The following is an 18,349-nucleotide window of genomic DNA, read 5'->3' as shown; positions in this document are numbered from 1 at the left end:
CGCACTTTGCAGCAAATCCCCAGTGCGGTCTCCCCTGAGCCCCATGTCTTTGTGTGTGTGTGTGTGTGTGCTTGTGTGTGTGTGTGCTTGTGTGTGCACAAGAAAAGTGCGCTTTGGCTCTTTACTGTGCATCTCTGATAATGTGGTTGGCCTCTTGCACGGAGCAGCACGTTTTGTTTCTGTTCCTTTGGTGGTCGAGCTGTTTGTGCTGTTCAGCAGCATGAGCAGGAGAGTCATGACCACAGTCTGATCTCTGATACACACTTTTACACACCTCTCAGGAACTCCCCCATCCATCCGTCAGGTTTAGTAGAGTTAAGACAGTCTGATACACAAACAGTGTATATAATCAAGAGGACGATGGATGATCACAAGCCATCAAACCAAGCTGAACTGCTTGAATGGCATGAAGTTACCCAAAAGCAGTGTGTATGACTGGTGGAGGAGAAAATGCCAGGATGCATGAAAACTGTGATTAAAAACCAGGGTTATTCTACCAAATATTGATTTCTGGACTCTGCATCTGTTTTTTCTGCAAATAAATGCTCTAAATGACAATATTTCTATTTGGAACTTTATATAAATAGCAAATCAGAGAAACTGACTCAGAAACTGAAGTGGTCTCTTCATTTTTTTCCAGAGCTGTACGTCTTTACTGGCGGCAGGTAAAAGCATGCAACACGACGTGATAGATCTGGATGTAAACATACTGTGTAATACAGTACAGCATTAGAACTTAACACAGTAAACTCTTGGTTGATAATAAAAGGAATACTCCAGCACTTTCCAGCACTCCAGTCTGCTGCGTCTGTATTGTATGGTCCATTAGCAGAGGCAATAATTACCCTGTACTTACAAAAGAATTGCAAAACCCATCGACTAACCCAGTGCTGAAGCACCTGCTCATTGCTTTCTATTGTAAACATGTTTTGAATCAGCAGGTTTTCTGTTCTGTTTTAAATACAGTGAAACTTGTGTTGTGCATGATAATTGAATATATAATATGGATATATCTATGTGCACTACTATATATCTGTCCCCATCTACTGTATTTATCAATACGCCCATTTACTCATCTTTTTATACCTTTCTCTATGGGCCCACCTATTTGTATACTGGCCTATTTATCCATCTGTCCATTTACGTACCCATATATTTATTTATTTATTTGTTTGTTCATCTACGTACCTACCCATCTATCTGCCTATGTACTCATCTGCTGTATATACAGTATGTGTCTGTATATGTACTCATCTGCTGCATATATTTGTCTGTATATGTACTCATCTGCTCCATTCATCTGACTATATTCATCTAACTATCTATTTATCTATATGTCTATCTATATTATTACTATCTATATTATCTATGTACCCCCCCAAACCAATATGTTCATATGTACCAAACTATGTACCCACTATTTATCTGCCTATTTACACAACTATTTATCTATCTGTACATCTATATATTTAGCACGTCAAGTTGTACCCAGCTATTTATTTATTTATCTGTCTATGAACCCACCTATTATTTAATGCACCCACCTATTTGTCTGTCTGTCTATGTGCTCACCTATTTATTTAATAATTTCTCTATATACTTGTCTGTTTATCTATCTGTCTGTCTGTCTTTGTACTCACCTATTTATTTAATCATTTCTCTATATACTTGTATATTTATCTATTTGTCTGTCTGTCTATGTGCTCTCCTATTTATTTAATTATTTCTCTATATATTTGCCTATTTATCTGTCTGTCTGTCTTTGTGCTCACCTATTCATTTACTCATTTATCTATATACTTGTCTGTTTATCTGTCTGTCTGTCTTTGTTCTCACCTATTTATTTAATAATTTCTCTATATACTTGTCTGTTTATCTATCTGTCTGTCTGTCTTTGTGCTCTCCTATTTATTTAACTATTTCTCTATATACTTGTCTGTTTATCTATCTGTCTGTCTGTTGATGTACTCATCTATTTATTTAATTATTTATCTATATACTTGCCTATTTATCTATCTGTCTGTCTATGTGCTCACCTATTTATTTATTTCTCCATATACCTACTTATTTATCTCCATCTATTTATACACTTCTTTCATCTATCTATATATATATATCTATCCTCCCATCTATTTCAATATTTGTCATCATATCTGTCAAAGTATCTACCAGTTTAATTATCTATTTGTTCAACTATCTGATCATCTGTCAAAACCATCTATTTATCTACCTGATCATCAAACTACTCATCCTTCCATCCATCTTTCCTGCCCGTACTCTGCTCATGCACCGTACTCACAGTCTGAATGCATGCAGCCCTGGTGAAACTGCACGCGCTGTCTGACACACTGGTCTGAAGAATGATTTCACTGTGTTTGCCCAGACATGGCTCTATATTATTCACACTCATGCACACATTGCGACAGTGTCTGCTGTTCTTCAGAGGGAGCGAAGAGCAGGCCGGGTGGGGAGGGGGGGTGTGGGGGGCTGATGTCTGGAGCATGCAGACGGGGCTATAGATTTGGTTTGTGTTGTTTTTTGGTAGTAATTGAGAACACACTCCTCTTCTGAGGATGTCTCAGCTGCCTCCCAGAGCTCCACACATACACACACACACACACACACACACACACAGCGCATTAACACAGCCATCATCAGCACCAGGCTCCCATGAAACCCACAACAGAAGAAAAAAAAAAAAAAAACACAGCCAGATGAGAGAGGAGCGGCACATCAGGAACAGCAGTCATACCAGTTCTTCTACTGCCTATGAGCCTCTATAATTAATAAAATGAACAAATCAATGTTCTTCATCCTAATTTATTGTATCCGTCTATAATATGAGTATATTATGAGCGTAACCTGTCGTTTTTAATAGCACAAAAAATTATAATTGCCTGAGATAATCAGCCATGTGTAACTGACAGCTCTGAACGGCGCTCTGAAGCAAGTATCTCATTTCTGATGTTCTACAGTGTTTAAGGACAGAATAAACGTGGGATGATGTAAAAGGAACAGCATGGAGAAGAAAAAGAAGAAGAAGAAGAAACAGACTTCAGGCTGGCTTCTGTGCTGACGCAGCCCTCGTTCAGGATGGACTGCTTCAGAGAAAGAGAGAGAGAAAGAGACACAGAGACAGAAAGAGAACACAAGGACCTGTGCTCAGCACAGGGAGAGCTCTCATCCAGAAAGAAGGAGCCCAAGGGAACAACAGACAGAGGGAGATAGAGAGAAAGAGAAGGAGTGAAAAAATGGGGGAAAAAAGAAGGAAGAAAACTTCAAAACAACAACAAAACAAGTACTCCAGAGCGGCTCTGGGTGATAGCCAGATGCACTCAACATTTATACTCTCTCTGTACGAGAGAGAGAGAGAGAGAGAGAGAGAGAGAGAGAGAGAGAGAGAGAGATACAAGATATTATGGACAGAATGAGACTCAAAAAGAGAGACAAATTTAGAGACAAATACGAACAAGAAAAACACAGAGAGAGGAAAGTTAAATACAGACAGATTAGGTCAGACTGACAAAAAGGTAAGAGATAGACAGATATGGTGTGAAGGACATGATGAGAAACAGAATAAGAGAGAATTATAAAGAAAAAAATAGTGTTTGAGACAGAAAAAGGAGAGAATAAGAGAGCAAGAGGCACAGAGAGAGAGAAAAAAACGATGAGAGTTTAAGTGAAGAAAAAGACATACTAAAAAAGTAGGGGATAATCGAGAAAAGAGTAAGAAAGAGTGAGAGAGAAAGAGAGGTAGCCATACACAGGCAGATGGAGGAAAAAAGAAAAAGAAAAAAAGAGAAAAAAAGAGTGAGTGATGGACAGACAGAGATAATATGAGGCCGAATGAAATAAAAAAGACAGAAAAAATAAAGAAAAGAGAAAGCAAGAGAGATAGATATGGAATGACTAAGAGAGAAAAAAAGACAAAAAAAGAAAGAAAGAAAGAGAAGTGAGAGAACTGAGTAAAAAAAAAAAAAGTGTAAGAGACACAATCGGCTGAAGATCTGTCGTCTCTGGCTCTCTCTCAATCAGTGTGTAGGGGGGGGAATGGATGCCGACATGCAAACTGCGCGGCGCGGCGGGGATGGAGCGTCTAATCAGTAATCAGTCTGTCTGTTTAGACAGTAGGGGCTCCGGGCTCCACTCTGGCGTAGGTCAAGGGCCTCTCCACAGTCTCACTCCCCCACTGAGACACACCCACACGCGGATACACAGAGATCAGCACCCCCTCCACACCGCATCGCATCACACCACACCGCATCTTACCGCACTGCACCGCGCAGGAGAGCATTACTCCCCTCCTGTCCTCGCTAATGTCTCATTTCTCTCCCTGCACGCAAATCATCACTCCACACTGATACTATTATGAGACACCCATTCCAACAGACGTGCGCATCTCATACGCATTCATGTATACATCACATTTACATAAAAATGCCATATGAATATTCCGAAGCCCGCTGTGAGCTGTAATGTATTCATCGTCTTTCTTTATCAGGAAAAAAAAAGGTGCTTCTTATAGTGTTTTTACAACTTAATTGTTTGGGAAAAACAGGCTCTGATGATTTCACCACGAAGCAATAAGTGCATAAATAAATAAATATAGAAATAAAAAAGGCCTTTCATCTTCATCGTTAAAACAGGGATCGCTTAATTTCTAATAAATATATGTGCATATAAAGCGTGCTGCTAACGATAAGAATGGTCGGCTTTGTTGTTGCGAGAAATTAAATTCATTCCGTGCAGCTTTGTTTAGAACACAGCACGACTAATCAAAGTAACCTTGAGATATAATTTCACGCTAAGGCTGAGCGAGGCGGCCTCCTCGAAACAATACACCAACGCTTCTCACACTGCTAAACTGCCAGAACATTGAGGGTATGGACCAAATGTTTACCAAACAAAGTTATACAAGGCGCAAAATATGACGCGTCACACTTATTCAGGCAGTCACAGAGTGAGGAATTACAGCGTGAAGTGGGAAGTGGCTTTTTTTTTTGTTGTTTGTTTGTTGTTTGATTTTTTTTCCGCAGTGCCGCCACCTAGTGCCGTGGAGTGCGGCTCGAGCGGCACTGATTGTGCTCGGCTCTGGCGGTGAGCACAGGTGCTTGATCAGGGGCAAAATTGAGCGGAGTTGGATGGAATTACACAAGTAGCACCCCGACGGCTCCGGCAGGAGCCCCTTCTAAATCATCTCAATAGAGCTCCTCTCCTTTTGTAATCAAGCCACCTACTCAAGAATGGCTCCTTCTATTGTTCTTCTCCCTCTCGCGCTTTCCCTCGCTCTCTCTCTCTGAGCCTGTTCCCTAATCTCATCAAAATTCAGAGGAATACTCCCACATTTCACTCCTCTCTCCCTTCGCCATTCTTGAGTGTGTTAAAGCCGATCTCCATGGGACGGGGAGAAGTGCGCACTCTCTGGCCCCTGAGGCATGCACTCCATGAACCCCTGTCAGCTGGCATGAGGCCTTCTTATTTCATTTCGCGAAAATTGTCGGCATCTTGTGCCTCTCTTTGAAAAGGGGATCGTGAAATCTCTGATTTAGCACCGCAGATTACTATCATACACCGAGATTAGCCTTCAGAGTTTTTCTAGCGCTTACCGCTGTGTACCTGCTGGCTGTTTTTGGACTTTTTCAGAGTTTAAATTCTTCGAGAGACGAAGAATTTTGGGAATCTCTAGGTTTTACTCACACGTTCGCCCGCACGGCAACGCCTTCGCTTGTGTTGTTATGAAAATAAAGCGTCTGAAAGGTGAGACGCTCCTGCACATGTGTGGAAATATTTTCCCAGTCGGCTCAGCAGAATTACGGCCCGGGCCTTCCTCCAGATCGTGGCCTCCTCAGACTGATCCAGGTAGAGCTGCGTGGTTTAGATAAAATTCAATACTGTGGAATTATAACCAAAGATATCACAGTACCAGATGATGTTTACTTTTTGATTAATGAAAGAGTAATAAATGGTCTCAGGACTCCCTCTGAGGAAAACTGCATTTCAGCATTAAAAGAATGAAAAGAATGTCGTACAAATCTGACGCTGCTTGTTTTGAATGAATTGTTGGGCTTTTGTCATAAAATAATACAGAAATTCCAGAAGCTCACTGGGAATGACCCACTCCCCTTTCTCCCCTCTGATCTGAGCTGGGTGTTAGGTGTGTATTAACAGGTTATGTATGTTGTATGTTCTTTACAAACCCACATGGGGTCACAGTTCAATGCATGTAGTTGTACACAGTGAAGAACACGTGGAGAATAGATGAAGAGAATATGTTTTTGGAATAAATATGATAATTTTACAAACATGTGTGCCACCATGAAACCTCATGAAATCTGTTAGCTGTTGACTTTGCATGGTAGTGTGGGAACTGTAGTGGTTTAGATATATTGCTATGTGCATTTTATAGCTTATATAGTCTCATAACTTTGGTATTATATATTATATATGTATTTTTTTTTTCACTGACAGTATCTTCAACCATCTCGACTTTAAGCAGGTGTCAACGTAAGTTGAATTATTGTAAGCCATTCTGCAGCATTTCTATTGGTCCAATAACCACACAGTTTGGACATAAAATAAAGAAAACTGACCAGACTCATATTATGGCTAAAGAAAATTAAATAGGTGTATGACAATAAGCTAATTTCCTGAATGAAGCTACAGAAAAAGCATTTGATTTTTAGCATTTGCCCAATTTCTCGTCTTCTGGCTTTTACACAATTATTTTGGGTTAAATCATTTATTTGTGCACTGTTGTGAATATGCTATATATTTACAGTGGGGACACATACAATAGTTGCCTGGTCTCTATTCTTAATCTGAACGTGATATGAAACATCTCTTTCAACTCTTCAGTGGCTCCATTTGTGGTGGGCAATAAAGTAATACTTAATTTTGATTATTTATAGCATATTTTAAGACATGTTTATGATGCACAGTGTTTATAATAATATTTAGACAAAGAAAAAAAATAGAACAGTAGTGGCAGATTGTTAAAAGTGCTACTTTATACAGCCTTAACCTCTATATCACAGCACCAAACAATATAAATCAAAGGATCTGAATTGAACTGTTCTTAATTAAGCCAATGCTTGAACCATTAAAACATACCAGTGCATCTAAATCTGAGTTTAATTGAATTTTTATACATTTGTATCTGCATGCACTTCAGCTAACTATCCATTTTATCATCTCACAATACACAACAATACACTTTTACCTGATTTGTAAAGTGAACAAGTAAACAGAACCGCAGTAATGACTTGCCGGGTCCACAAGATCAGTGCTTATGTCACAGTGAGGTCAAAAACAAGTAAGTAATGGAGATGATCAGATCTCAGTGCGTTCTCCTGGGTCTCCCTCTCTCTCTCTCTCTCTCTCTCTCTTGCTTTCTCTCTCTCTCGGCACTAAACACAAACCGTCCTGCTTCTTCATGCATGACTGGCGTGCAGATTTGATTACCGTTGAGCACTGAGCAGCTCTTTCTGCCTCTCTGCAGGAGAAAGCAGGTCAGGCCAGTGCACGGCGTGGTGGAAGATGACACTGGCCTGATGTAAGAGAGGATAAGAGATCTGACATCTACAGGGAAAAGAAATCCAAAGAGCAGGTTTGTCTGCGAGCTTCCCCTTAAATGGCTTTTATTTAGCGAGGGTGGGGGGATTAGGAGCACAAAGGCGCCGAGGACCGCGCGCGCAGGGTCCAGGGGAGCTATGAGGAACGGCCCATAGCAGGGCAAGGTGGGCAACGGGGAGTAGACACCCGCTGCTCCCTCACGCATCTCTATTCCCCAGTATTTGAGTCAGACAAAACGCGAAATCAATAATGTTTTTTTTTCCTTTTTAAACTCACTCCCCTTTCCACTTTGATGCTACTTCAAAAAGCCAGTGGACCGGTCTCCAGAGGGCCAGGGAGCAGCAGAAAGGGATAAGAGAACGGCGAGAGGGAAAGGAATGGGCCAAAAACATGCCTGGAATGAAAGAGGTGGAGAAAAAAAAGAAAGAAAAGAGAGAGAGAGAGAGTGAACGAGAACGTGAAGCTGAGGGCATTAGCCATGACTGAACTGAACTTAACACACTGGACAAGGCAGCCTCGTTTACTTGACTGTGTGTGTGTATATATACAGCTCTGAAGAAAAATAAAAGACCACTTAAAAATGATGAGTTTCTTTGATTTGCCCAAATAGAAAACCTCTGGAATATAATCAAGAGGAAGATGAATGATCACAAGCCATCAAACCAAGCTGAACTGCTTAAATTCTTTGTGCACCAGGACTGGCATAAAGTTATCTAAAAGCAGTGTGTAAAACTGGTGGAGGAGAACATGCCAAGATGCATGAAAACTGTGATTAAAAACCAGAGTTGTTCCACCAAATATTGATTTCTAAACTCTTAAAACTTTATGAATACTTTATGAACTTGTTTTCTTTACATTATTTGAGGTCTGAAAGCTCTGCATATTTTTTCTCATTTTCTGCAAATAAATGTTCTAAATGACAATATTTTTATTAGGAATTTGGGAGCAATGTTGTCTGTAGTTTATATAATAAAACAAAAATGTTCATTTTACTCTAACATATACCTATAAATAGCAAAATCAGAGAAACTGATTCTAAAACTGAAGTGGTCTCTTAATTTTTTCTTACTGTATATAAATGTATTTGTGTGTGTGTGTGTGTGTGTGTGTGAGTGTGCACATGTGCACCTGGCCTATTCTGCAAGGTGGGCACTCCTTTGGCACTTACACACACTCACACACACACACACACACACACACACAAACCCAAATTTACATGAATGTAGAGATATATGTGCACCCTACCACCCGCAACACACACGCACGCATTTAATTTCCAATTACATACACTATATATGTGGGCCAGTAAAAATATAAATAAATAAATAAATAAATAAAGTTATAGTGTGTGTAGTTGTGTGGTGTGTGTGTGTGTGTGTGTGTGTGTGTATGTGTGTGTGTGCAGAAGCTGTGGTAAACATTAGGTTTGGTAATATAGAGCTGTCGTGTTCCCAAAGGGCCTTTGAAGATGGCCAGTGCTGTAATCAGTAATCCCTTCATTGCTCTTAGTCTGGCATAGCTGCTGGCTGGCTACTCCTTATAAAGTCCTAATCTCTCTCTCTCTCTCTCTCTCTCTAAATGAAAATAATCTCTCTCTCTCTCCCCCTCACTCTCTCTTTCCTTTGCTTCTCTGAATTCCAGGGCTGAAAATAATCTCTTTTCTCCCTGCTCAGTGTTTGAGAGTGGTGCGGAGTGTGTGTGTGTATATGAGTGTGTGTGTGTGTGTGTGGAGGTGCAGCCGGACCTGTGGTGAATGTGTTATCAGCAGAGTGCTGAGAGAGGGAGTATTCTGGCAGGCCTGAAATACAGCCTGACAGGCCGAGACTTCAAAGGCTTCAGTACGACTGTGGCCTTTAATATACCCTGAAAGATGATGCAGGAAATTACAGCAAAAAATGGGAGAAACACGCCCAGCCCTGCGAACTATCACACACACACACACCCCCCACCATTAACATACAACCCCCCCCACACACGCACACACACACTCACCCAACCCTGCCCAGATCAGCACGCAGGCCCACCCTAATCAGCCCTGATTACTTTTCTACAGACCCAGTTAGCCTGTCTTAAGTCTGATAAAATTAGCCCAGTGATTGAACAGAGAGAGAGAGAGAGAGAGAGAGAGAGACGGGTCTGATGTAAGACAAAGCAGAGAGCTGTACAAGCCAGAAGTGAAGACACACATATGGTGGGGGGGCTAAGACACAGAGAGAATGATATATAGAGACAGCCAGAAACAGGATGAATGGAGAGAAAAACAAAAGACCGAAAAAAGTGAGAAAAACAAAGAAAGAGATAGAGAGAGAGTGATAAGAGAAGAGGGGGCAACCGAGAAAAGAAACAGGGAACACAGGTGAGGAGAAAAAAACAGAGAAAGAGAGCAAAAAAGTGAGACACAGATTCAGACAACAGGAGGGGAAAAAGAAGACAGAAATGAAGAGAGGGAGAAAAACAGAAAGCAAAAACAGACTGAAAAGTGAAAAGAGGAGACTAAGAAATAGAAAAGAAAGAAAGAGAGGAGACAGTAAAGAAATAAAAAGCAGGAGAGGACAGACAGAGAGACAGAGAAGAGAGGAAGAGGAAAGAGAGAGAGAAAAGTAAAACACAACAGAAAGGTATAGAGACAGAAAGAGGATGAAGGTAGAGAGCAGAATGTAGAGAGGTAGAAAGAAAGCAGAGAAGAGAAAAGGAAAGTGAGAAAAACTCAAAGAAAGAAAGAAAGAAAGAAAGAAAGAAAGAAAGAAAGAGTAAGAGACAACTGTCAGGTAAGAAGAGGGGAATAGAAACTGAGAAATAAATGAAGAGACAGAAAAAAAGAGAGAACAAATGAAACAGAAAGAATAAGAGACAGCAAAAGAGAGAATGAAAAGAGATTATAGGATGGAGAGGAAAAGAAGAAAGAGAGAGACATGGAGACAGTAAAGAAATAAAAACAGGAGAGGACAGACAGAGAGACAGATAAGAGAGGAGGAGAAAAACATGAGAATAGGAGACAGGGGAAGGAGAGAGAGAAATAGAGAGAGAGAGAGAGAGAGAGAGAGGTTAAGACTGGCACTCTGGGTCCCAGCTGTCTGAGGTGCCAGCACTCTGAGGTAGTGTGTATTGCTGGGTGTGTCCGTGCATGGCATTGGCAATGAGGAACGGAATGGTGCCAGGCTCTAGCACCCTCTCTCTCTCTCTCTCTCTTACTCTCGCACACTCACGCCCATCAACTTTTACACACACACACACACACACACACACACACACACACACTCTACTGGAGCTAAATTTAAAAAATCCATGGTCCCAGTGGCCAGTCAATATCTCATTAAACAGTCGACCTGCCCATGCTGGCAGGTAATGCATTTCATCACTCTGACACACACTCACACACGCCCTGCCAGTCACACACACGCTAATAACACGTGGAAATGACACTCAGTTATCCTGAGCCAGTTGTTATGAAGCAGTGTGGTCACTCTGCGTGTGCCCTCTGTCCAGATCACTCACTCTCACGCTGAACCAGAGTGAACTTCTCAGAACGCCAGTTGGAGAAGCAGTGCACTGTGTTTTGGAAATAAAGAGTGGTGATGATTGGTGGACATACTCGCCACATTCTGCTGGAGAGAAAGGGATCAGGCAAAATGTCATGGGTCATAAGGAAATAGGATGATGTCCCGTGACTTTTGCCATGTGTGTTGAAAATGGACATGAGTTTTTTTTTTTTTTGTTGTTGTTGCCAGAATCACTTTAGAGTCTGTTCGCATGGACAATTCTAGCCAAATGCTGTAGGTCACGATCATTACCACCCACTGCACTGTCCACTCTGAGTGGTAATGCCTATTATGTGGACTAAATAAGGTACAATACATGATTTGTACAGGAACTTCTATAATAAGATAAGGCAAGGCATGTCCTGTATGTGCATGTGAGCGTAGTAGAACACAAGAACACGGATTCATGTCTAGAATTGACTTTCTTGAGAATGATGGCTTTGCATTTCTTGGCAACCCATTTTTTAATCTCTCATCAACATATTACAGCCTACACGGCAATTTTGAAACGGAATGTCACATTCATCTGACATCCACTACCAGACCTTAACTGAACTCTATAATAATAATATTTAAGAAAGCCTTGCCATGAGCATGCTGGACAGTGTTTAACCCTACTCACAAGATAACACCTAACAATGTATACACAGGTTTGGACTGGGCGTTCCCAAGCCATCGCCTGAGGTAACACTTAACACATGATCAATTTACATAGTGCTTTCCAATGGCATGACATGGCAACTCAACGTACAAACCTAGGACCTCACTCAACATAAAAACGCTCATATACATGTTCTTAAATATCATTTTAAAAAGGCAGAAGTGTGTTATTTTCTCATAATTCATAGACTTTTTCAAACAAACTAGTTCTACATAAGTAAACATTAGTGAGGTCAGAATCTGAATTTTATGGTTCTTTATGGAAGCAAAAGTGGATTTTCTATGAAATCGCTCCAAAAAAATTTAACTTTGTATGTTTTTAACATGGTAAAATGAACTGGCAGTGCATTTTATGACCTTATGAAAGTGCTCAGAGCTGGCGAGAGAACCTTCCATTGTATAAACACACATGTTGGTCAGTGAGCGAGTGAGTGAGTGAGCGAGCGAGCGAGTGATTGACCTAAGGCCTAAGCTTCACCCAGTTCAATCTGGTGCTGTTACAGAAATATTCAGCTTAACACATATCCTCTCTAACCAAGTAATCTGGCCTTTTATTTTTAACCCTCACTTCTCAGCTTTGATTTGCCTCCCTCCCCTCTAATGTGTGGCCATTTTGCCTGGGCTCACTGTATTCTCTGTGGCTAACTGGATAATAGCCAATCTTGTTAACCTGTGCTGCGGTACGGTGGAGCCCTGTGAAGCCTATGTGAGAGAGAGAGAGAGAGAGAGAGAGGGAGCGAGAGAGAAAGAACTAGAGAGAGAGGGATAGAGTGAGAGAGAGTGAGAGAGAGAGAGAGAGAGAGAGAGAAAAGAAAACAGAACACTAATATGCACTTCAGCATGCAAATGCCATTTGCTTTGGCTTTGTTTGTGACATCTACATACAATCCATTGTAGGCCGATGAATACAAAATATGCAAATACACAAAAATATGCAGCACGCAAGCTTGGGACGAAAAAAAACCCAAAAAAAACATTTCAAACATTTTTCGGACACATTCCGCAGACTTTCAAGCTTATCGAAGGGTTAATTATAACACAGATGAAACAGCTTTTATTATTATTATGTGTGTGTTTTATTTTTTTTTCTGCTACTCCGTCTTCGCCACATCAAACGTCTTTCTATAATTATGTAATTAATATTTGGAGTTTTCATCTTAATTGTGCTGAGTAGGCTGGCTAATTTGCATGGGGTAATGAGGGGGATGTTTCCATTACAGGTAATTAGGGGCTTGAGAGGCAGCAGTGTGGCTAGGAGGCTGGAGGCTGGGAAAAGCAACCAGAGAAAGGGAGAACAAGAGAAGAAGGAAGAAAAGAGAGAGAGAGAGAGAGAGAGACTTCATGCTAATGTAGTTGGGGGGAGGTGGACTCTTGAGAGTCTGCAATCATACACCTAAAAAAAAAAAAATTACAGTGGGAAACTGCACATCGATACCTAGACATATTTATTATTCATATTTGATGGGACATAAAAAGTGCCACCGTGTTGAAACCGAGCCAAGAAATGCAAAGCTAACATATAGTTGAATAAAAAATGAGCTAGAATAATAAAAAAAAGAGTTTTTTTTTTCACAAATCAAATATTAAACAGTATTTACTGTATAATAAGCTGTCTGAATAAAGAAACACAGCAGCTTTTTTAATGGGTGTTAATATAGGCACAGACTGCATGGGGTGGGTGATATCTTAAATTTGGTATTGCATCACGATATTTATCACAATACATATTTTATTTTATTTTTTTTGCTGCTTGTTTTAAAAGGCAGATTCACAATTTTAAATTTTTATATTTTATTTCAATATCGGATACACAAAGTGCATGCATTATTTATCATGATATGTTCTGGTGGAGCCCCTGTTTTTTCTTGATACTTATATTTATCCTAGACAAAAAGGATATATATATATATATATATATATATATATATATATATATATATATATATATATATATATTCAGTGCAACCCTAATATATTGTGTGTCACGATTAAAAAATGTATCGCAATACAATACAAATATATTCTCATATTGTCAACCCCTAATCTCTTCCACTGTAAATAATACGCTGATGTTTTTGACATGACGGCAACCATATATCTGAATCATTAGCATTGACAATAATGGGCCAAAACCAACTGATTCCAAATTGATTCTCTTATAATAGACATTAAATCAACTGCCCTTTGTAAGTCAATTAGTTTGCTCTCCCCATTCAAAGTACAGGGGTATTATCAGTGGTAATCGACCATGCAAAACAGATGGAGCGGCTAGAGATTTCGCTGAAATACTCCGGAGTATTCCTTTAATAAGTCAAAATTAGCCTGGAGTTTAAGGGGTTAATGTTCCTTGGCGTAAAGCAGAAGTCAGCCGAGGAAAATGTTAATTCCGTTAGCTGCAATAAAGAGTGTGAGAAGGCTCTACGTGGTGCAAAAGCTGTGTGGAAAAGGCTGAGATGAGAGACGCCGCACAGTGTTGTGTTCTTCCAGTCTCCTGCGTTCGGCTCTATTTTCAGCCAGCCAGCCTCTCCAATCCAACCCACACATCAGACCCTGGGTCAGGGGCTATCTTTTACACCTGCTCCATCATGCCACTCGCTGTGGAGCATGCACACACACACACACACACACACACATACACACATGCACACACACACACACACGCGCATACACTTCCTTGATGGCTGTTCACTACACACTACTCACTACACTACTCAAACTCACATGCAAAAAAAATTGCACGCCCCACACACTCTCTCTCTATCTCTTACACACTTTCTCTCTCTCTCTCTCTCTCTCTCTCTCTCTCACACATACACATACACACAGAGTATGTGCCGTCTGCAAAGGTATGAAAAAGCAGGTACAAAACCAACACTTCCCTGCACTGACAGCCTCCAAACCACACAGCTCTGAGTGAGTGAGCTTTCCACCATGTGAGCTCAGACTGGCTCAGACTGTCTCTCCGCCTTTTCTCGCTAAGAAATGACACCAAATTATTTTTAAACCAAGCAACAACCCCGCCGTGATTACCCCCAAACCGCCACAGATCAGCGCACGTGCCCCTCACACAGCAGATAATAACCCTCAGCATCACACAAACGCATAGAAACACAAACATCCACACAGGCACCAGCTGATTGTGTAGAGCGCCCCGGCGCTGCTCTCTGTAATAATGTGAACGCACTGCTTGAATAAAGACAAGGGATGTGATGAGAATGAAGGAATAAAGGAATAAAAGAAAGAAGAGGTACAGACAAGGCAAATTCTCTGAACTGAACTGCGTATATGGATGGGGAGGGTGTAAGTAAAGAGCACAGCTAGCCAGCTATTTACTAACACCCAATCACTTTTTCCATTCCCGCCACTTCTCACCTAATGCAAAATGACAGCTGCCTGTGCCCCTCTCTACAGGCTGTGAGTGTCAGTATGTGCCAGGGTGTGCGTGCACAGTATGTGTGCATGTGTGTGTGCGTGCAAAGTGTGTGTGTGAGTGCAGAAAATAAGTGTGTGCATGGAAAGGAGGAACCAGGAGTAGAAAAGTCTACTCCAGCACGAAAGCCTGTAATGTTCGCATATTTCTGTACTGTAGTTAAAAATAAAGGTGCTACAAATGGTTTTGTGAAGAGAACCTTCTGTGGAATCATTTGAAGATAGACACTTTGAAACACCAAAGAGTGTCATTTTTAAGAGTGTACACAAGAGTGTGCGTCTAATGAAGCATTACCCAGCGCTAATAACGCCTATGCTCCTGCCTGGCCTGCTGGGCCCAAGAAGGGCTGGTTGCTTCACGAGTGCCCATGTGTGATATGCGAGTGTGTGATGGTAGGGGGGGCTGTGGTCGAGGGGGGCAGGATTAGGGATGCAGGATCAACATCAGTGTGGCGGGCCGGCACTCGCCCTGCTCTCATGGCCATTCATGCTCACTCGCCAGCCAAAAAATAGGTCAGTGGAACACAACACACATCAACATCAACCCAAACCTCTTCTAACCAACACACACTGTCTCTCAGTCACACACACATGCACAGACAGACACACACTCTCCACACGTACAATCTCCCCACACACACTCTCTTTCTCTCTCTGGTACTGTGGTGGAAGACCAGATCTGATTCACAGAAGTACATCAGGGCTATAATATGCATGCATATTATATAGTGCATGTAATAAATTGTATATATTATACAGCTCTGGAAAAAAATAAGAAGCCACTTAAGTTTCTGAATCAGTTTTAAAATATAAAAATAAATATTGTCATTTAGAGCAAAGATTTAAGTTTTAAGCTTTCAGACCTCAAATAATGCAAAGAAAACAAGTCTTAGGAGTTCAGAATTCAATATTTGGTGAAATAACCCTGGTTTTTAATCACAGTATTGACGCATCTTGGCATGTTCTCCTCCACCAGTCTTACACACTGCTTTTGGATAACTTTATGCTACTCCTGGTGCGGAAATTCAAGCAGTTCAGCTTGGTTTGATGGTTTGTGAGCATCCATCTTCCTCTTGATTATATTCCAGAGGTTTTCAATTTGGCAAAATCAAAGAAACTCATCATTTTTAAGTGGTCTCTTATTTTTTTCCAGAGCTGTCTATAAGCTCTGTCTAGTTCTATAAAGCTAAATGATTGTACATATGTGTCTGTATGCTTGCATATGTTGCAAGTCAACAATAACAATATGATATATTGGCATTATGTATTATAAAAAAGCCAAATAAAAAAGAGCTTATTTTCACTTTACACTTTACAACAGTCATGAGTCCAAGCTTCTTCCTTTCCCTCTCTTTCTCTCTCTCTCTCTCTCTCTCTCTCTCTTTCTCTTTTTTGATAGAGAGAGCTTTGTCATCCCTATAAAAACAGCTAAACAACTTCATTCTTTCACATGAAGAGATAAAAGAAAGGAAATCATAGATAACTAAACAACATTGCTGCTGCAGCTTCATTCTCCACTAATAAACACGCACCTTCACAGTTCACACACTCACACACATGCACACTTTTGCACCCATGCACACACACACACAAGTACACACACACATATATGTATATATAAACACATCCACGCACCCACACACGCACACACCCACTCCTTTCACAGGCGGGTCTGTGCAGCGCCGGGCGGAGAGGCAGAGGGAGAGAGTTGGCAGGCTGTGAATAGCATCAGCCCTGGCGGCTCTACTTGTTACTCAGCCCCGCGCGCGCTGTTTACGGAGCTAGCAGGGTCTCTGAAAAAGCCAGCATGCCATCCTTCCTCTTACCTTTCATCGCTGAAATCACAAAATACATCATTAAGCTCGGCGGTCCATAGGCGAGCAGCAGGCGCGGCGCGAGCGAAAGCCTCCCCCTGCTGTTCGAGCAGCAGCTGGCCAGCACAGCTCTGCCGCTCCGGCTCCCTCGCGCCACCACACCACACTCCATGTGACTGTGACGTGAGCCCAGAGGCCCCGCCCCGGGACTCTGACTGACGCAGCGAGCGGCCAATGAGGGGGAAGAGGAGCCCCTGACTGACAGGCGGAGCAGAGCGGCAGCTCCAGAGCGGCGGAGGGAGGATGTTTTCAGTCGCTGTGTGTGTGTGTGTGTGTGTGTGTGTGTGTGTGTGTGTGTCTGCTCTGCCTTATCGCAGGTGAGAGAGAAATAAAGCCATAACAGTGGCAGCCGAGCAGGAGAAATGGAGCGATAGAGGAGAAAAAGATGAAATGTGAGAGAAACAGATTTTAAAAAGTGAAAGTGTGAGAATTAAACTGCTGTTTCTAGCATGGTTTAATTATATGTTACCAGTATACGTCTCTCTCTCTCTCTCTCTCTCTCTCTCTCTCTCTCTCTCTCATTTATCCGTCGTTTGTATACGTCTCTCTCTCTTTTTCGCTCTCTTTATTTCTCCATTATCAATATACATTTCTCTCTCTTTTGCTCTTTCTCTCTCTGTCTCTCTCATATTTCTCCTTTATCAGTATACGTCTCTACGACTCTTTTTCTCTCTTATTTATCAGTATACATCTCTTTCTCACTCTCTTTCATTTCTCAGTATACGTCTCCCTCTCTCTCTCTCTTTCATTTATCAGTATACATCTCTCTTTCTCACTATTTCATTTCTCAGTATACATCTCTCTCTCTCTTTCTGTCTCTTATTTTTCCTTTATCAGTATGAATCTCTCTCTCTCACTCTTTCATTTCTCAGTATATGTCTCTCTCTTTCGCTCTCTTTCAATCTCTCATTTCTCCTTTAGCAGTATCCACTATCTATCTCTCTCTCTCTCTCTCAATTCTCATTTATCAGTATACGTCTCTCTCTTTCCCTCATTTCTCCTTTATCAGGATACATCTCTCTTTCTCTCTCTCCATCTTTCACTCTCTCTCATTTCTCCTTGATCATTATACTGTTTTTCTCTCTCTTCTTCTTTTACTAGTATACACTTCGCTCTTTCTATCACATCTTTTTTTCTTAACTGTGCTCATGGTTCTATCTATCTATCTATCTATCTATCTATCTATCTATCTATCTATCTATCTATCTATCTATCTATCTATCTATCTATCTATCTATCTATCTATCTATCTGTCTGTCTTCCAATTTCTCCTTT

At 41.1% G+C, this 18,349-nt stretch overlaps 1 protein-coding gene across 2 annotated transcripts in view; it reads right to left on the bottom strand.

The window, feature by feature from the left end:
• Positions 1-18,349, bottom strand: part of roraa (RAR-related orphan receptor A, paralog a) — a 441,123-nt gene that overhangs the window by 77,437 nt on the left and 345,337 nt on the right. The window contains exon 1 of one of the 2 annotated variants that reach the window (XM_022672210.2): positions 17,027-17,213. The exons of the other annotated variant lie outside the window; for it this stretch is intronic. Within the exon in view, the coding sequence (XP_022527931.1) occupies positions 17,027-17,186 (160 nt within the window). The 5' untranslated portion in view covers positions 17,187-17,213. Of the gene's footprint in view, positions 1-17,026; positions 17,214-18,349 lie in introns of those variants that run through there. 2 annotated transcript variants of the gene reach the window in all.

This window comes from Astyanax mexicanus, chromosome 2 (genome assembly GCF_023375975.1).
Source record: "Astyanax mexicanus isolate ESR-SI-001 chromosome 2, AstMex3_surface, whole genome shotgun sequence".
Lineage (NCBI taxonomy): Eukaryota > Metazoa > Chordata > Actinopteri > Characiformes > Acestrorhamphidae > Astyanax > Astyanax mexicanus.
Note: the sequence above shows the minus strand (reverse complement) of the source record. Positions and strands in the feature narration are given on the sequence as shown.